Raw genomic sequence first — 19,844 nt, forward strand, 5'->3', positions numbered from 1 at the left:
AAAACAGGCTTGTCACCTTCGTTATTGCTTCTGCTTACTTTTCCTGTGTTCTCCTTATTGAAATGTTAAAGCGCCAAACAACCCAGCATTTCTAGAGAAATGAGTTATTTTAACTGGGTTGCATTCGAGTGTCGTGACTACCTTTAATATTAAGCGGCTTTCTAAACCTAGACCCCAGTCTCTGCGAGTACCTCGCCTGCGGATTCAAGCTTACACCTACCAATATAAAGCAAATCGCAACACAACTCCATGGAACCACCACCAAATGTCATCAAGCAAAAATAGTCTTTATTCAAATTTCATGGAAACAGGAATCACTGTACTTTGCAAGACAGGGAAAAATAAAATAAAAAAATTTAATATAAAACAAGGATATTGTCACAATACCAGAATATGGAACTATGCTTTTCCCTATGGATTACTGCAAGTACCTATTTTTTCCTCCTTTTGACTGTGCTATTCATAACTTTGTAAGTCCAAAAAATATGAAACAAAAATAGTATGAAACTTAAGACTTAGCACTTCCACTAAATGGCATACATCGAAGGGCATCAATTCAAGGGCAAAGACTGTTGAAGCCGTCGTACCTACCTATCAGTCATCACTGCAATCAATAAACCCACCAAGGTGCAGCGCTCGTTCTCTGCAAGGCTCTTCCTGGAAAACAGGGCAATTCTGGTGCTCTAGGAGGAGTTATATTTAAAGAGAACCTTTCTGTAGGGTAGAAAATTTGCTGAACAGCCTTGCACCAGAGAGCACTGCAGGGAGGGAGCGCTGCAGTTAACAATGACAGACATACCATCAGGGTTGTTAAAAATATACAGCATCGACATGTTTTCTACTTCAATCACTTGCGCTATAACTACTAAACATGTACAAAAGACTTTTCCAACCGTTCCAAGTGTGGCTGCAGCAAGGTTAGGATCTGGAGCGAGACCTTGACCGCGATCGGGAGTGTGACCTAGAGGCAGACCTAGATCTAGACTTGCTCCGGGACCTAGGCTTTGAAACAGATTTAGACCTGGAACGAGAATCTGATTTGACATTTGGTTTTGACTTGGAAATGGACCTAGACCTGGAGCGAGACACCCGACGTGCGGCTGCATCCTCCCCCTCACCTTTTGCCTCTTTTTTGTCAGAATCTGATTTTAGATGCTCCTTTTCTTTGGAGGCTGACCTGGACCGCTCGTGGCTGTCCTTCCTTTTCTTCTTGCTACTTGGTTTGCTGTCTCGCTTGCTGCGCCTCTTGCTTTTCTCACTCTTGCTGCGGCTCCTGCTTCTACTTCTGCTGTCATCCCTGCTTCTCTTCCTACTTTTCCTTTTATCCTTACTGTGGCTCCTGCTCCTACTCTCATCCCTGCTCTTGCTCCTGCTTCTAGCCTTGCTAATGCTCTTCTCCCTCTCTTTGCTTCTACTCTTCTCCTTGCTCCTACTCCTCATGCTCTCCCTCGTCTCTCCCCTGTCCTTACTCCTACTCCTGCTCCTACTCTTTTCCTTGCTGCGGCTCCTGCTCTTTGCTTTCTCATCACTGTTATGGAGAGTGCCCTCAGATTTATCTTTACTTTTGTTTCGGGATTTCTCTGCACTCCTGCTGCGGCTCCTACTTTTATCCTCTTTACTCGGAGTCCTGCTTTTCTCTTTTTGGCCTCTGCTACGGCTCTTGCTTCGACTACGGCTCTTGCTTCTGGAACGGGACACAGACCTGAAAGCACAAAGGCAACAGACAGCTCCACTTTAGCGTGACTTGCGTTTGACTAGCACTTAAATACTGCGCATAATACCACAGGGAAAAGAAAAAACAAAGTGTTCCTACTGCAAATTTAGGATGATGCTTCTCATTTAAGTGAGTAGCCCCCATTTCTTCCAACACAAAGACATACCTGGATCTTGATCTACTCTTGGAGCGACTACTACTGGCACTGCGGCTCCTGCTCTTATGAGAATGTCTGCTTCGAGAGCGAGACCTGGAACAAAAATCAATCAGCTTAACGTCACCACATGCCCACGGAGAGCTTGTGATCCCCTCGTCCCCTGTGGGTAAAACCCCATAGTATTAAAGCACCTTTCAAGCAGCCGAATGGTGAGTGTTACACAATAAAGTCACAAAGAGAACACCCTTCTCCCCACTGCTCATCTCCTGCTGCCATGTCTGGAAGTGAGCAGGGGTGTTAATCCAGAAGAAAATATGCAACCTTATTGAAGATAAGGAAGCAAGAACCACTTTCCCAATCAAGTCAGAGCCACTAGCTTTGACTTCAGGCTTTGATTTCATAAGCAAGCTGTTCTATGAACAGCAGAAGTTTGCCTGAGTTTTCCTGTGACAAGTTCTACCCCAGAATGGAAAGGGCAAAAAATACGTGGTCACGTGCTGGAGCGGTTCTCCCGATCATACAACGAAAGCAGCAGATCTCTAAGAAACAGGGAACGGGTGGGGGTTTCCAAGCTGAGAAAGAACTGTTAGTCCTGGTGCTCACAGCAGAACACAGTGTTCAGAGCCAAAGCATTAAAAGCACCTTCTGTTTCATTCTGTGTGCACAGCTCCACCTGCCATGCAGCCTTCCGCAGGACAGCAAGGGCTAGGGACTCGATGTCGTTGGGGAAGAACAGCAGCACGCTGTCGGGTGCTTAGCCTGCAGATACACACATCCCCCAAGACACCTCTGAACAGAGGCCTCCTTCCCTTGTTACTTGCAGGTAACTAATACATTCTCAAAAAACTAGGTTCACCGAGAACTCCGAACACTTCCGAGGTGCTTTGGAACCTGCTGTATATTTGTGTAATTGCAGCTAGATTCAGCCTGAGCTACATTAAAGAGGCATACCTCGAATGGCTTCGACTTCTGGAGTAAGAGCGGCGCCGTCTCGATCCAGGTCTGTCTTCCACTAATCTAATCTTTCTGCCATTTACTTCTGTCCCGTCCAGCTTTTCAAGGGCTCTTTTCATGTCAGAATAGGATTTGAACTCAATCACACCTTCATTTTTCCTTCCTTTGTGTGCATCTGCATATGTCACTTCCCCTGCCTGACGCATATAATCCTAGAGGAAGAGGACAGAATAACCATTGCCTCGAATCCAGAGTCAGGCTTCCAGGCTGACCCCGTTCATTTCTGCAGCGACGCTCACTTAGCCTCTTCTATTCACACGGATGTCAGCAAGGCTTTTAACCAACAGCATTTGCAGTGCTAATGCCAAGGTTTCTGAGCAAACCCAATAACACGCTCCCATTTCACAGTTTGTGTGATTAGAACCAAGGTGGTGTTGATAGCTTTGAGCCAAACGTTAATTTAAGGTCTCCCATCTACAGTCTAATATCAAATATGATCTGGACTATGATAAGTTTCAAATTAAAAAAGGGATTAAAAAAATAAAATGCTTGCTCTCTAAATCACATTTTTGAAGGTAACTTGGGAAAGGTGATAAACTTGAGGTTGAACACAAATCATCAAGAAGACCACAGGCAAGCAGACTTCCCTTCGTCCTCCACCTAGGTAATGTCTCTCACTCTGCTGGAAGAAACCCCCCCACAAGTAAAAGCTCAATTCATTTTCCCACTTCATGCTTCCTGGCTTCTCTGTTTCAATTACTGAACACCTCCGATTGCCAGGGAGGGCCCTCCTGCCCTGCTCTGAGCAAGCCGTCAGGCAGGGCCGTCTCTCAGCCACTGCAGACTCTGGCACAGAACTTCAGTTCAGCCTGTTTTCAACCCAGCTACTCCCACCTTAGGTACACTGAAACGAAAGCTGTTCAAAAGAAGCAACGCATCCAGTAGAGGATTAATCATGCCATGCTCTACTTACAATTTGTAATACCAGAAGCAAAGACAAGCTATTGACGGTGTGAAGCATTAACAGCAAGAGACATTCGAAGAATCTCAGTACGTACCTGAACTAGTGTTACATATTCAATTACAGACCAGTTTCTACTACGTCAAAGTTTGTTTAGAACAAATTTTACACATCCTTAAAAGAGAACCATAAAAGAAAGCGTTCCTCTAAGAACAAGTGTTTTTAACCGTTGCTGCTACGTTTGATAAGGAAACACTACCTTTTTGCACCTACTATTGAAATTCTGCTCCCTGGCCTGTCCCCCCCATCCATGATGCAGATAATCACGAGCCAACACTTCACCTCCGGCGTACTGGGAGGCACTGGGGGCTACACAGTGTTACCCAGCGCTTCCACTGCCGAGAATCACTTTCCACTCCTTCCGACTTTGACAAATACTAACTTTTGGCAGCAGTTTTGCATGATTGCTCATTCTGGAGGCATCCTTTCCCTGAAACTCTCTTTAAAACAGCTTTACTTCATGTGGAAATTCGTAACAGAGACTGTGCAAGAACAATGCTATTGTTTCCAAATAGCTCTAGCACCTTACAAGTTCTTGAGTGGAATCCAAAGTGACAAGGGTGAACTCCTCCATCTCCAGTGAATCCTACCACTGGCATGATTAAAGTCTGTTTTGACAGGGTTTAAAGGCAAGATAAACACATCTGTACGTGATGTTGGTTTGTGGTAAGGAAAAAAGTTACTCCCTCAGCGACACCAAGTCAGCAGGTGCAACTCCCGACGTTGCGTTAATGATTTCATGTCTGCAAATACACTTCCATATGGACTTAATGTGCGTATTACTTCCAAAATCTACTTGTATGCCTATGAGTGCACAGATTTATTAACAAGCTGGAGTCAAGAACACAGGCGTACACCATTTTTCCCTTGTAGAAACGGACGCTAACTTTTTTACCCTTTGCGCTCTTTAATAGAGAGAGGGTAAAGAAAGGGGCCCCATACCTTAAGATCTTGCCAACTGCAGCGGCTTGACAAATTTTCCACAATCAATCTGTATTCTGTACGGGTAGGAGGACCGTACTTATCTCTTCCGCTTCTTCTATAACCATATCCACCTTTAGGAGGTGACAAGCAGACAGCAGTACTTCAACTAGGGAATTGGAGCGCGCTCTCTACATCCCGGATGAAAACTGTTCTGCCCCGTACGATCGCATAATGGATTAAAAATTCACCCACCCACTGGCCTAAATTCAATCCCCTTAGTATAAAATGTTACAAAGCTCCAAAGCATTAAAAAACAAATATTTACTACAAGCACATAATTAAAACAACACACAGAATTATAATTACGCTACGATTAACATGCAATTAAATTTAAGTTATTTTTAAAACAGTTTGAAAGAAGAAACCGAATTAAGCCAGTTGACTAATGTTACTTACATTGCTTAAAGGTTTTCTGAATATCTGACATGAATAAAGCTTTTCAGGCACCTATTTCAGATTAATCTCATCTGTCTCTAACCCTTGGGGTCCTCACCACCCAGGTCTAATGGGAAAAGGTTGCGGTCGTCACATGGCTTCCTTTTTTGGTCAGCCAAGGGCCACAAAGGTCAAAGAGCCTCTCATGGAAAGGTAACCCCGGGTCAGCAAATGGAACGGGCAGTCATCTTAGCCTCAAAGGACTCTTTCAATTAAAACATTGAGGTCTTTGTTAAGTCTATGTTAAACATCACATTGCAAATAAACCATTCAAATAGTTAAACGAAATGATAATAATAAAAATGGTACAAGAAACTGTGTTTATTAATTTATCAATTAAAATAGTTTAATACAGAAAACAAGTTAATAAATATTCAGATCAACAGTTACATTTACAGTTACAGAAGACTATTCACAACTTCATATAATTTTCTTTTAAAATTACTTTTTAAAAAAAATGAGCAAAAAATTATTTTATTTAAAATAAGCCACGGATACAAATGCATGTTAGTGCTTACTGCGTCCAGAACCGTAACTGCTGTCACGACGTGGGCCTCTGGCATGCTCAACGATCACTCTCTCCCCACAAAGGTCTTTACCATTTAGCTCATAAACAGCATCATCTGCATCTCGCAGATCATCAAACTCAACAAAGCCGTACCTAGAGAGAGGGAGAGAACAAAGATCACTTTAATTAATCAGGTTCAGAACTGAACCCGAGGTGTCTGCGCCCAAAACCAACTCGCACCCCGCAGCGGTTTCTGCGGAGCCCGAGGAGCGGGCCCCTCCGCGTGCCGCCCTGCGGATGAGCGGCGGTTCCCACCTCCTGAAGGCCACCTCGGGGTTCAAGGGCACAAGCGCTATCCCACAAACCCACTAAATACGGTGCTACGCCGCTTTATTCAATGAACTCGCTCAACAGTGGCGAGGCTTTTGATAGATATGGCATTTGATAGATACTGTGGGTGTTCCACGAATTAGGATTTATCCTGATTTTTGAAGAGCCCTGGGTTCATTCCTGGTTCTATTGGGAAGCTACCTTAATTCTTACACTTCACATGGATATATTCATTCATCTTGTAAACACAAGCAGTCTGTGCACCCTGTGTGAAAGGTCCAAGAAGAAATAAAATACGAAGGCAGGATAGGAAAAAGGATTTTGCTTTCATCAGACTCATGTTACTCTTGGCTGAGGACAGGACTGACGGTTTGGGTAAGAAAAGCAACGTACTCGTGCAACAGGACAGATCTTCCACCTGCTGCGATACCTGCAGCTTCCCACGCACTGCTGAGAAAGTGTTTTATGCCTGCTGTATTTCCAATATCCTAGCATTTAAGGGAGCCTGGCGAGTCCAAGCCTTGTTAAGGGACTTGAGAAAATGCAGCAAGAGTAGCCAGGAACAAATTTCCCGGGCAAACAAAGACTCCACCTGCGGCCAAGAGGCCTTGCAAGGGCAGCACAGGGTCAGGTCCAGAGACGAGCAGAGAAAGTTTTGTGTTTGAAAATATCTGTTGAGCCTTGCTCAAGGCTTGGAAGTCATGGGCAGATCAAGTGCAAGAGGAAAGGTACAAACTGAAAAAACATATAATGCTTATTTTCAACATTCAGATAAACATTGTGGATTTGGCTTCCTATTACCAAAACCGAACACAAAACAGAGACAAAAGCTTGCACGCCACCGCTTGCCTGGAAAGTTAAAGCCAGCGTTTAATCTTCAGGGGTGCCACAGACACCAGTGCCAATGTCAGGCTGCTGCAAGTGCCCAATCCCGGTTGGCTGGGGATCCCAAAAGACCAAGCGCAGGGTTTTTAAATAATTTCTTACAGCTGGTGCTTGGGGACAAGCCGGTGACTTGCTTACAGTTGCAGGGCAAACTCACAGCAGCACTGAAGCAAAACTCGAGCCTGCCAATTTCTACCCTGATGAGAGCTAAACACCTCTTTAAAACCAACATTGTGTAGATGCCCATTATCCCAACGGGTCAGGGGAAGAGGACAAAAAGCATCAGAGTGCTGTTTATTGGAGTTCAGTGTCTACCTACAGTTGAAATCACTTCTCCTTCAGTTACCTGCCAAGGCCAGATCCAGGCTCCAGAGTCCCCGAGGCCACAGCCAAGGATGCTGCAGCCCTGTGCACAACTGGGAGCCTCTTTTTGGCTACAACCTCTCCGGCTGCTGTAGGCAGACACTTAATGCTGAACTGGGGTCTCCACAAGCCACACGAGGAAATTTTTTTGAGAGTGCTGGTGTTTTAAATAATCCAGAAGAACAAACCCCTGATACAAAAATGCTGGCTTCCCCTTCTAGGTCACTCCATTTTTAAGCTTTCTCACTACCTCCCCCAACCACAGCTACAGCTTTCCTGTGTAATGGTACCTGTATTAACAAAATACTTAAGAATGACTCCAAACACCACAAATAAGGTGGCTGCTTTCGCATGTAAGTGCTGTAGTTTCACGGAAGAAACAAGCGTGATTGATTTATAACAATTGAAACAATCACAGTCATTATAAAACCATTTAAACTGCAACTTTCTTCCCTTCAATTCCAAAAATAGAGCAAGTGAGCTCAAATGTTTCAGATCTCACCCTAAAAGCAATTACTTACAAGGTGAAGTACCTGGTACGCACCAGCACTTTCAAGACAATAAATGCACAGACATTTGAAGCTAGAATAATGGAGGAATATCTGAATTCAATCAGAGGATAGTATTAAAATTGTTCTTTCCAGAAGCGCACCCAGGAGTTGCTTGGGGGCACTCGGTCACCCGTGACGCACACCCGACACCACACAGCACCTCCAGCAGTTCTTTAAGACAAACAAGCAAGCTCACACAAACCTTGAGATGACTTGCTTTTAAAGAATACTAAAAAAACATACCCCACATCACTCATAAACGAAAGTAGTACTGATCCACCTGTTTTATATGTATAACATTGCACCGTATGACCTAAAAACATGAATCAAAAACCTTCAGAAGCACAGTTTTACACCACAGAAAGCCACAACTGCTGACACAGCCTTAACTACAGCAATCTGAACCTGCTGTGATGACAGCAGTGCAAGTAAATCTTCTTTTAAATGTCTACTATTACTACTTCATACGTGGCATAAAAGGACTTACTAAAAACGTCAATGCAATTTACTTCAGCTAATGTGAAGCTACACCATTTTCTGCTCATGTATCAAAAAAGGAAAGAGCCACAGGAGGATGTGCTTATCCCAAGCAATTCCGATAGACTGAACCTCCTAAAAGGCGGGTTTTTCATTTTTAAAATCTGAAGTGAAAGGAAAAATAGGATTTTCTAAAATTGCTTAATACCTCAAATAAAAGGCAGACCCTCATCTTTCTCCTTTCAGCTGCTCCCCTACCCTGCATCGCTACTGAAGCCTGCTGGATCCTCCCAGCTGCCTTGGCACCCCCCCTCCATGCCAGCCCATCAGGACCACCACGGCACCCACCTCACCACAGCGCCCACCTCTATGGCATTCCCCAGGTGCCAATTTTTCCCCACTACTCATCAACGGCTGGTGCTGGAGCCCAAAAGCACGAGTCCCACGAGCCGAGAAGGACGTCAGAGCTGCTCTCCCTGCCCTTTGCCAACACAGGCTGGAAATCCATGAGGTTTAGATGGGCCGCAATCTGTTGGGGCTTGACCGGCGGCTGCAGGGTCAATTCAGGAGCTGCTTTGTAGGTTCCCAAGGGAGAGACCTGCTCAACTCTCGCCCCGCTCTCCTCTCAAGAAATCAAGCTGGCGGTTTGGCAGCTTTCTGAATTTCACGCTGTGCAATTGCTTTGCACGGATAGCTACGCTCAAAGTGAGCTCGCTGCACCTCACCGCTCCTCCAACGTCTCTGGATGAGCGAGGTCGCGGCAAGCAGGCATCGACGTGAGCAGCTGCAGAAGAGGAAACACATGAAAAACTGATTCCTGCCTTCAGCTTCATTTGGAATAAAGAATGCAAAGCATCCAGCCCTAAAAAGTGCTCCTGAAAGTTCACTTGTAGATGGTTTGCGATCCATTTAGGCTGCTCCCTCAGAGTGTGCACCGTACGCTCCATAGCCAGGGAGGGGAACGGCGGAGACGCAGGCAGCACTGTGCCTGCCAGACGTGCTCCGCCGTGGCTACAGCCAGGGCACAAACCACTCACTTAAATGAGTCTCTGAAGTTACAACCTCAAAAAATATTTGAACTTCAATACTTCAACTACTTAAATGTAATATTTGGTAGCAATTGTTTTAAGTTTCTGGACTCATGACAAACATTGCTGAGAATCTCTGGTCTCCTGGAACACCTTAAAGCAAAAAGAAATTAAAATCTCACCATTTCACCCTAATATTAAGAAAGAAAAAAAACCAATCCACAAATCCACTGGAATTAAGGCCCAATTCATTAGCAGGTCACCTTACCGTCATCTAGGTTTCAGCACTGGGTATCAGTATGTTGTGACAGCAATTTGATTTGGTTTTTTTTTTTTAAAACACCAATTGTTCTAATGAAAGTTAATGGGCATTAAATATTTTGGCAAGGATGGAGCAGGGAAATCAAATCGTTTCTCTTTGGGCAAGAACTACAGAATTCAAACCTAGCTAGGTGAAAGAATTGAATTTTGAAGCTTTTTGGTTTTAATTGCGTTCCTCAATCTGTTGGAGAAGGTACATCCTTCTGCCTTGCATGAAATCTCGAAAGCTGGTCAGAGTGATGCAGGCAGGTAAGTACACAGGTAGACTATTTTTTTTTTAGGGTAGCAAGACTGCAAATAGGTTTGCCTATCAATGAAAGCTTGCAGCTCTTTGAGTTATTACAGCTAGCTTTTAGCGTGTTTTTAGGAGATAAAAGAGCGGGCTGAAAAGTCCAATTTTCTGGTCACATAATACGTTCGCTACCACCACACACGGTGCCGGTTGTCAGTGCAGTTCTGAGTCGGAAAAAAGAATATGAAAATTATGAGCGTACAATCAGAAATTGCAATGTGGAACGGAGAACACCACAGAAACCAGACTTTTTATTTTCCCATCCTTCTCTCAGGTAAAGATTGCTTTAAGCCTTCGAATTGCAAGCTTAAATTACAATTAGCAGCAAGCGAGACCCAGCTAAGCTTTTAGGACTCCGCCGTATCACATTTCATCCTCTTGCTCAAGCATTTCAGCTTAACTGCTGAAATACCGAGCGGCTAATCTGCTGGCTGAGCACCCAAAATAGCCCACAAATTTCCAGAAGAAACAGAAAGAACCTCTGAAGTCAAACACCGGCGGTAATTTTTAATCGTTTGCTAAGCACTACTAAAAATAAGTCGTGGAGAAAGGATCAGAGAGAGCGCAAAGCAAACCACAGAGCACCCCGGCAACAGCACAGCACAAGGAGACACCAAGCAGAGACAAACAAATTCCAGTTTGACAGAAAATTGACTTGAGCGATCGGAATTTAGCTACAAACCAACAGCAGCCTGTTGAAAGAACTTCAGAATATACAACTAAAGGAGGAATTAAATTGAGTTAACCCCAGACATCCAGACTGAGCTATACCTAACCCACAGCTGAAGCAACCAGCTACAGAGCGGGAACAGCAAGGTGAGCCACAACTCAACTACATTATCTTAAGCCTCCCGTATTCCTTCTGTTACCTGCAACTTTTGAACTCTGTCTCCCCCAAGTGAAGATACAAAAATGACTTTAGCTCTGGAAGAAAGTGCGTCGCATACAGGGCGCCCGAATTTCACACGCAGGCAGGCTGTGCCTGCCTCCCCGCTGTACCTGTTACCGCCCGTACTCATGGCGCCACAAGTTTGGGCCGCTCAAGCGCACCCGTAAGGCGACTCCTGCACCCGCACCACCTCCCCGCAGACGATCTCTAAACGCCGAGCTGGGATCATAGGGCTGGTCCTTGGGAGATACTTTTCAATAAAGCAAGAAGACAAATCCGTTAGCCATGTAACTTGGGAGTTCTACATCTGCCAAGGAAGTCTGGGTTTTTCCCCCCAACATCTGTCTATGAAACAGAAATATTTAATTTGGAGGCTTTAAACAGCAACAGAAAACCTGAACCCCCCCAAAAAACTACTTGCACGGATCCTCAGTGGGACTGGAAAACAGACTGCTCAAATATTTCAGGTACAGGCAATCCTCAACAGCACCTGAGGCTGTGCTGGTTGGAAACAGTGACACGTGCACACTTGTTTGTTTGAATAACAGCTTTTATTCATCTTACAAACCTGTTACACATACACCTACCAGTACAACCAGCGTTTAAACTTAATGAGTTTGGTTTTTTTAATGCTCAGGGACTAACTTTTACAAGACATTCCTTGTCTCAATGCCTCCAGCAAAAATAATAATTGATAATAATTGGCTCTCCTGGCTAACAACAACAGAATCCACGTTCCACTCAGTCTTTTTGAGCAAGACTTCAAGTTGGGTGTCTTGTAAAAACTAAAGACGCCAACACTCATGAGGCTGGCGGCTTCACGCGTCGGGGGGAGAAACCCACCAAAAAAAGCAATTTGCTTTCTTTTGAGAAATCCACACTTGCATGTCTTGGGCATGTCCTGGCGGAGCGGGATCCCACCCCTCCGGGTGCAGCAGGGGGTCAGGGGGGACCGCAGGGGGTGGGTCAGGCTTTGGGGGGGAGCAGGATACCCCCACGAGCTGGTGCCACCACACGCCTCCCACCCCAGGGCTCCGAGGGCAGACCTCTGCTGCAAGGAGGGTGCCTGCAAAGGGGGGCTGGGTGTGCCTGCACCCCAATGGGGTTTTGGGGGTGTGTGTGTGTGTGTGTGTGTGCTGGCTGGGGTATGGCCTGGCTCACCCCTGCGAGCTCATCCTGGGCGTGGAGGGGAACCCCTCAGGGCGCCCCCTCCCCCCAGCGGGGTGCAGGGCACAGGTGACCTGCCCCGCCCAACTGAAGAAGGGACCCAGGCCCGCCCGCCCCTCCCCGTTGCCATGGGAACCCGGGCGTCCTGCCCCCCTCCCGCCACACAGGCCCCGGCGTCCCGTCCCCCACCCCGCTGCCATGGGAACCCAGGCGTCCTCCCCCCCCGCCCCCCAGGGGGGGACTCAGACGTGTGCTCCCCGCCCCCCAGGGACCCCGGCGCCCCGCCCGCGCCCCAGGGCCGCCGCCCGGGGCCGGACCGGTCCGCGCTCCGCCGGCGGGCGGCAGGAGGGGCCGGGCCGGGCCGCGCTCACCCGTTCTTGAGATCCACCTCCAAGATCTTGCCGTAGCCCTTGAAGAACCGCTCCACGTCCCGCTCCCGCGCCTGGTAGCTGAGGCGGCCGATGTAGACCCGCGGCATCGCGCCCGGCGGGGGCCGCCCGCGGGGGCGGGGCTGCACCGGCGGCCGAGCGCGCGCGGCGGGGGCGGGGCGGAGCGAGGCGGCGGCACGACGTCAGAGCGCAGCGCGGGGAGGGGAGAGGGAGCGATAAGGGGGGGAGACGTCACGTAAGGCCACGCCTCCCGGCCTAGCCGTACGGCTCTTAAAGGGGCCTCGCTGCTCCGGGAGTCCGCTATGTTTAATATCTTCATCAATGATCTGGGCGAGGGCATCGAGGGCGCCCTCAGTGAGTTGCAGGTGACACCAAGCTGGGCGGGAGTGTCGATCTGCTGGAGGGCAGGAGGGCTCTGCAGAGGGACCTGGACAGGCCGGATCCATGGGCCGAGGCCAGTTGTGTGAGGTTTAACAAGGCCCAGTGCCGGGTCCTGCCCTTGGGTCACACCAACCCCAGGCAGCGCCCCAGGCCCGGGGCAGAGGGGCTGGGAAGTGCCCGGCGGAGAAGGCCCTGGGGGTGCTGGCTGACAGCCGGCTGGGCATGAGCCAGCAGTGCCCGGGTGGCCAAGGAGGCCACCAGCCTCCTTAATGCTTAATGCACCTTAATGCTTCTATTGCTCTATGTGACAGTGGGCTGGGGGACATAGCAGGGACGGCGGTCGCCCTTCCCTTTGTGCAGGGGACCATACTGGTCCCAACTTCCCTTATATGCAGGGCACTGATGGGGGTCCCCCACGTGTCAGGGGGCTTGTGGGGTCTCCTGTTGGCAGGGGCTTGTGGGCTGCCCCCTTCCCAGTACTCTGGATACCGATGGGCTCCTCCTTCCCCAAATGCAGGCAGGGATGGGCATCCCCCATTCCCACACCCTGGGGTGCTCAGGCGTGCCCCCATAGCATCCCCCCTCCCTGGGGACATCCCCACTCCTGGCCGCACTCAGCCATTCCTCATTCCCACTGATGAACAACAACATTGCTCTTGCAGATCCCTAAATGCCATTTTTGGGGACTTATTTTTATCATTTCAGTTGACACATCAGATGCCTAAATCACGCCAAATCCCAGCAGAGGCTCTTGGGAACACGTCAGCCTTAGCAGCCAACCCCACCCCCCCCCAAAAAAAAAAAAAACCCAACCAAAAAACCCTCACCATCACCCCCCTAAAAAATTAATACATTGTTTCTGCAACGCCAGCAGGTGGATTTCCAACCGCGATTCCGCTTGTTTGACAAGTAGAGTTAAATTTAATTATTTATTCCTTCGTGCCCTGGTGTAGGAGTAAGCACTCGGGAACATTTTGTGAAAGTAAGAGAGTTCTCTAAAGCTTGTTAGGTTTTATTGCCAAGTCAAATAAACAAGGGGGATAAAAGCTTTGCATTAATTTTTCTGGTTTATGTCATGCTTAATAGTGCTTTTAACGATCTCAAAGCCCTTTTCTTGCTTTTTTCCCCAGTTTATTCATCGATCAGGAAAGCACTGGGGCACGTGCTGCTGCCCTGCCTCCAACGCCAGCGGCTTTGCTACAGGGATAATGAAAATACAAAATACTGGGGTGTGTAATAGTGATGGGAGAGCAGAGGGCAGATGCTGGCAAGGAGTTTATCACAGGTTACATCTAGTAGGCTTCTTGGTGTGCTCTTGTCTAAGGGAGGTCTGCGTGAGAGAGGTTACTAGGGGATAAAATGGCTTTAATGTGGCCCAGCAAATTTGGCTGCTAACATGGGCTGTGAGTTTTTATTTCAAAGTGGTTTGATCTTCCAAAAGCAAATGCAGTAGGAGAGGAGCCCCCACCAAGCTTGAGCAACAGCCCTGCCCAACTGCCCTTCTCCTTGCACCCCAGACCCAGAATGTGCCTCCCAGTGAAGGTGTGATGCTTAACTCCCCCTTTTCACTCCCAAAAGCCGAGCTGGAGGAGTGAGACTCTCCCCTGCAGCAGTAATTTTACATGTCGTGGTTTTCCATCACACGTCAGCCTCCAGGGAGGTAAATGTGCTGCTTGCGGCTCTTCCCCGCCATCAGCAAAATGCAGCCATGGAGCAGAGCAACCATTTACCACTCTCCACTGGCGATACTCAAAAAGTCCCTACGGGAAAAAAAAAAAATTGCATTGACTCTGAAATTGTGGGATGCTCAGGCGCAGGATGGCATTACCCAAGGCACGACCCATGCTGCACCATGGCCGTGCAAGAAATAACCAAAATCCTTGTTCTGAGCTGGTGCAGCAATTTATTTCAATTGCAAAATATATTTAGGTAACGTTTCACATGTGGAGCAGCACGGAGAACCTGCTGAAAGCTGGGAGATGCAACAGCCAAGACAACAACTTGCTTCTCAGATTTTCAATTGAAAACACTCTTCATGGCTCTGTGTTGCTCTCGTCCGGTTCACATCATTGATGACTGCCAACGCTCCAATCTGTCTAGATCCCTCTGCAAGGCCTCTCGTCCCTCAAGACAGTCAACAGCACCTCCCATTTGGTAGCATCAGCAAACTTGCTAACGGTGCATTCAACTCCTGCACCCCGACCACTGACGCACACACTGAGCAGAACCGCTCCCACGACTGAGCCCCCAGGAGCACCGCTGGTCACCGGTCCCCAGCCACACGTAGCCTCACTCACGACGACCCTTGGAGCCCTGCCACCCAGCCAGTTCTTCGCCCACCGCACCCTGTACCTGCTCGGCTCACATTTGGACAACTTGTCCAGAAGGACGCTTGTGAGATCCAGAAAAGCTGCAGCCACCGCCTTCCCTTCATCCACCACGAGAGTCACCTTATCATAGAAGGACAGCAAACCAGTTAAACAGCACTTTCCCTCGGTGAACCCATCTTGACACTGCTTGGTGACTGCGTTGTTCTTTAAACGCCTTTCAACAGCACCCAGAATGACCCTCTCCATCATTCTTCCAGGTACTGAGGTCAGACTAACAGCTCTGCAGTTTCCCGGCTCTACCCTCACACCCTTCTTGTGGATGGGAATAAAACTGGCCACCTCCCACTCAGCAGGGACCTCCCCAGACTGTGGCAGATGGTCGAGAGGGGTCCTGCCATAACATCCACCGGCTCATCAGGTACTCTGGGGTGAAGCCCATCAGGCCCCCCCGACACTGAGCAATATTCAGCTGATGCATCTGGTCCCTCACAATTTCACTATCCACAAGTGGAAAGTCACTCTTCCCGCCGTTGTCCGCCTCTGACTCAGAGGTGGTTCATAGCTTGACAAAAGGGTGAGAGAACATCGCTGAGGTTCCTCGTTTGGGTTCTAAAGGTTCTACAGCAAAGAAAAGCAGAGGAGCCCAACCCAAGAAAAGAGCAGGGCGCAGGGCACAACTTTATTTCACTGCCAAGATGCATTTAGGTATCGTTTCACATGTAGTTCATCCTGTGGAGCAGCACGGAGAGCCTGCTGAAAGCTGGGAGCATCCCCAGGGTACATGGACAGCCACGACAGAAGCAGCGCTGCTGAAATCCCAGAGCGGGGCTTATCCCATAGAAGAGGGTACGGGCATTTCTGCACAGGGGGAAGGCGCCCAAGGGAAAAACTTCAGGTCTGGGGCACTTGGATGCCCAGCGCTGCAGCCGTCCCCATCCATCCCTGGGCACCACCTCCCAGGGCCCACGGGACGCAGCACTGCCCTAGCAGGGCATTCCCACTGCACACGCAGTCGATTCACTTCTCGGCTCAAAACTGCTCTCCCCATGAGAAGAAAACAGGGCTTTTCAGCAGTTCCTTCTCTCCTCCGCTTCCTGTTGCCGGGACGCAGGTGCCACGCTCTGATGTCACCGAGATGCAGCACAGGCGTCACCGTGAGGACAGAGAACTTCCCCTGGCGCTGCCCAGGCCGCCGCACCACGGCGTTCGTCCCGCTGACCGGCAGCACCGGCCCTGGCTGGCCGGGGAAAGGGCCAGGCGGGAAGTTGCAGCCAAGCTGTGAACAAAGCCGTTGAAATGGAGCCGCCTTCACCAGCGGCATCCCGGGCTTCCGACCCGCAGGAGCCCGACTCGCGGGCGGGTTCAGCTTCTCCTGACCACGCGCGAGGTGACACGGGAACACCCTGGGATGCTGCCACCGGACCCCTCGCAGAAGACGGCGCCTGTCAAGGTTTGCCTGATGAATCCCGGGCCGCCATCATCCCCCGCTATTTCTCAAAGGAGGTCTCTGCCAAGAGCAACCAGTTTGCAGCCTCCCTGTTCATCAAGAAACTCTGGAAGATCGTCGGCAGCCATCGCTTCCGCTCAGTCTGGTGGGGCGACAGCGGGAACTGGGTCGTGATCGCGGAGAGACTCTTCAGAAGGGAAGTGCTGGGGAGGAGGGGACCCCTGAGGCTCTTTGAAACCGACTCCATGAGAGGCTTCCTTCTCCAGCTTAACCTCCACGGCTTCTGCAAAATGGAAGCGGATTCTCCCGTATCTGTCTCCACTGAGGAGCTGCGAGCAGCAGCAGCGGCAGGTTCTGATCTGGGCAAGGTACGTCGCTTCCACCGCACGCGGAAGAGCCCTCAGGACTATGGGCAGGAGGGTGACGTTCAGATAAAATAAGCCCTTACAAGAGAGGAGATGGGGATGGGAGCAAACGGGCTGATTTCCTCGCGCGGGTCATCCTCAGGAATTCTCGATGCACCATTGCGGAGGAGCAGAAATGCTGACAACACAGAGTTTGGTCATTTCTGCTTACTCTGAATCGGTGAAACGGAAAGACCGTCCCATCGTATCGCGCTTTTCTTGTGCTTGCTCTGTATCTGGCTGCGTCTAAACTTTAAATCTTCTTGTGGCACCTGCTGGACGCCAGAAAGACACACGTCAGCATCAGCACTGTTGCCAACGTGTCCGCTCCACGCTGAGGTGCCTGAAAACTAGTGGTATTTGGGTTTCTCCATCCATTTTTAGGCTTTTTAATACCCTACGCTCCTCTGCTCCCAGTTGCCAAAAACACAAGGGTGGTTAGTACTTAACTAAATGCAAAACCCAACATTTTTTTTCAGCTGAAACTTGAGGTTCAAAATGCCCCAGAGAGCCCTTTTTAATGCCCATGTCTGTCTCTTCTGATGCAGACGCTTAGTTCTCGCATTTCTGCCCTCCTCCTCCTTGGGACGATGGCAACTAACTCCCCTCCTTTGCATTTTGTAGCTGCTCTTCTACTACAGCCCCTTTGTCAGGAGGGATTACCCCAACCTCCTCAGGTTGTGCGCGCAAAGTGCTGCGGAAAGAGAGCGAGCCCCAGCTGCACCCCCGCGGGGCCCCAGGGCGAGGGAAGAGCACCCGAGGAGACGACGACCTGATGCCCGGCTGGCGGTAGGAGCGGAGGAGGCAGCGAACACCACGCACACACCTGCAAGCCCCGGCTCCGCACCGACCGAGCCGCGGGCTGACACAGCCGCCCACGCGGGCAGTGCCGCTCCCTCCCCACCAAAGCGGCGCCGCGGCCACAGCCCCGCTGGCAGCCGGGAGGCGGCTCCCGCTCCACCGCGGCTTCTCCACACGCTGTCGCACCTCCTGCCCCGGACAGTCCCCTCGCGCCAGCCGTGGCGCTCCCCGCCTTTCCACCTGGGCAGACAGATCCAGCTGCTGCGCAGGGCCCCGGGGCTGGCCTGCCTCCGTCCCGCGCTCCCCGGTTTCTCACGGCCGTACCGGTAGCAGTTTTTGCCGTGCCCGGGCCAGGGCCGCCGCGTGGCCAAGCTCCAACCCACCGCCGCTGGCCAACCTGCGCCTGCGGGCCAAAGAGCGCAGCTGCCGGCGATGGCGCCGGGCCCCAGCGGGGGCTGCACCAGGAAGAGCAGAGACCTTGGGGAGCAGGTAAGCGCCGTGCAGTGGAAGTGCCTTACTACAGGGATAAGTAATGATACGCTGTTTGTTGTTCTCAGTAATAAACCTTTCCCAGCTGCCTTGTCCTGTCTCTACAGGCTCACAGTCGCCGTCTCGACGCCCGGGGCGGGGGGTTGCCTTCGGGGACATGAAGGGTTTGGCTCCAGCCCGCGAACGCCAAAGGCCCCAGGCGCCAGCCCCGCACTCAGCAAAACCCAGCAAAAGGCCAAGCTGGGGCTGATCCAGGACCTGCACCGGCACCCAGGGCCACTCAAACCAACCCAACCCCTCATGGCTCTTGGTGAGTCCGTGCCCCTTCCTCCCCCAGCTCCCCCGGTCGCAGCGGGGCTGCAGGGAGCAGACTCGGCCTTCTCCTGCCCGTCCCGCATCCCACCTGGGGATAACTACAGCATTGCAGCTGGCAAAGCCCTACATCTCTGCTACAGGAGGCACACAGCGGGCTTACGGAGGAGCAGCCTCTCCCATCACCATTGACTAAGGCTTCCTTTAGAGAAGGGGCTTTCACCGCAGCGTTTAAACACGATGCTACTTCATGATCCCCTTCCTTCCTTCCTACAGAACAGGGAATTCCAGGTTTGCCTGAGAGCAGACCTCTAACTCCTGCTGGGGAGGACGCTCCACACTTCACTGCCATTTATGCAAACACCCACAGTGCTCATGAGAAATTCCATCGCCGCTTCGTAGGTTCACAGCAAACGTGCAGCGCGACACAGCATGGCCCGATCGCGAAAAGCTTCCCTGAATTAGGTCCCGAGTCAGAGAGGTCAGTATGTGATTCTGCCTCCCGAGTTAAGCATCCGTACGCAGACGAAGAGGACAACAGCCAGTGCAGCTCTGGCACCCGCACAGGGAAGGGGTTTCTCCTCATGTTCAGGTGGAGCTTCCCGTGTTCCAGCTTGTGCCCGTGGCCCCTTGGCCTGGCGTTGGGCACCACTGAAAAGAGCCCGGCCCCATCCCCCTGACACCCGCCCTTCAGATATTGATAAGCATTGATGAGATCCCCCCTCAGCCTTCTCTTCTCCAGGCTGAACCAACCCAGGTCTCTCAGCCTTTCCTCCCAAGGGAGATGCTCCAGCCCCTGATCACCTCCGTAGCTCTCCGCTGGACTCTCTCCAGCAGTTCCCTGTCTTCTAGTCATTTTTATTTCATTTAGGTTTCCTCATACAGCAATGGTATATTCTCAAGAGTAAATGACTTCTTTATGATACGTTGGAACGAGACAGGGAGCAACCATGAAAATCTCTCGTACCACACGGAGATTTGCTGCTTATCTCACGGCAAAGGGCTTAAAAGAGCTGTCGAACTTAAAGGAATTTTATTTAACAAAACGACAAGCGTTGCAAGTTTGCTGACGACCACTTGCTGTCAGTAGTATGCTACCTCGCAGATACTGCCCAAAAAATAAACACGCTTACGGTGCCCCTTCAAGGGCAAGGCACCGTTTGAACGACGAGTGAGACAGTAACTGCTCTTTGAAAGGAACCCATGCTATGGAGA

General features: G+C 50.1%; 2 protein-coding genes across 5 annotated transcripts; one reads left to right on the top strand and one right to left on the bottom strand.

The window, feature by feature from the left end:
• Positions 1 to 268: 268 nt before the first annotated feature.
• Positions 269 to 12,637, bottom strand: SRSF4 (serine and arginine rich splicing factor 4). 2 transcript variants are annotated; one of them, XM_064471207.1, is made up of 6 exons: positions 12,448 to 12,637; positions 5,784 to 5,926; positions 4,789 to 4,901; positions 2,823 to 3,037; positions 1,881 to 1,964; positions 269 to 1,702 (listed from the first exon to the last, which is right to left on the bottom strand). In XM_064471207.1, exons 1-6 carry the CDS (start codon positions 12,552 to 12,554, stop codon positions 919 to 921), a joined length of 1,446 nt encoding a protein of 481 aa, XP_064327277.1. In that variant the 5' UTR covers positions 12,555 to 12,637; the 3' UTR covers positions 269 to 918. The 2 variants fall into 2 exon arrangements, with proteins under 2 accessions (XP_064327277.1, XP_064327278.1); XM_064471208.1 differs by lacking the exons at positions 5,784 to 5,926; positions 12,448 to 12,637 and adding an exon at positions 5,227 to 5,416.
• A 68-nt stretch (positions 12,638 to 12,705) lies between these two features.
• LOC135316771 (heat shock transcription factor, Y-linked-like) lies at positions 12,706 to 18,707 on the top strand. 3 transcript variants are annotated; one of them, XR_010376020.1, is made up of 3 exons: positions 15,797 to 16,991; positions 17,652 to 18,317; positions 18,425 to 18,707. XR_010376020.1 is itself a non-coding variant. In XM_064471304.1 (2 exons), exons 1-2 carry the CDS (start codon positions 16,473 to 16,475, stop codon positions 18,156 to 18,158), a joined length of 1,026 nt encoding a protein of 341 aa, XP_064327374.1. In that variant the 5' UTR covers positions 15,797 to 16,472; the 3' UTR covers positions 18,159 to 18,408. The 3 variants fall into 3 exon arrangements, 1 of the variants encoding a protein (XP_064327374.1); XR_010376021.1 differs by lacking the exons at positions 15,797 to 16,991; positions 18,425 to 18,707 and adding an exon at positions 12,706 to 12,819 and having other exon boundaries at positions 17,652 to 18,408; XM_064471304.1 differs by lacking the exon at positions 18,425 to 18,707 and having other exon boundaries at positions 17,652 to 18,408.
• The last annotated feature ends 1,137 nt before the right edge of the window (positions 18,708 to 19,844 follow it).

The sequence above is a fragment of the Phalacrocorax carbo genome, chromosome 22, assembly GCF_963921805.1.
Source record: "Phalacrocorax carbo chromosome 22, bPhaCar2.1, whole genome shotgun sequence".
Classification (NCBI taxonomy): Eukaryota; Metazoa; Chordata; class Aves; order Suliformes; family Phalacrocoracidae; genus Phalacrocorax; species Phalacrocorax carbo.

Bases quoted from the DNA above. Each gene is read 5' to 3' on its own strand.
- SRSF4 (XM_064471207.1), bottom strand. From the start codon at position 12,554: ATGCCGCGGGTCTACATCGGCCGCCTCAGCTACCAGGCGCGGGAGCGG. The intron at 3,038-4,788 runs GTATGGGGCCCC...CTCTTCCTCTAG, and splicing joins GCAGTTGGCAAGATCTTAAG to GATTATATGCGTCAGGCAGG. The intron at 1,703-1,880 runs GTATGTCTTTGT...TTGTGCTTTCAG, and splicing joins AAGAGTAGATCAAGATCCAG to GTCTGTGTCCCGTTCCAGAA.
- LOC135316771 (XM_064471304.1), top strand. From the start codon at position 16,473: ATGGAGCCGCCTTCACCAGCGGCATCCCGGGCTTCCGACCCGCAGGAG. The intron at 16,992-17,651 runs GTACGTCGCTTC...TGCATTTTGTAG, and splicing joins CAGGTTCTGATCTGGGCAAG to CTGCTCTTCTACTACAGCCC.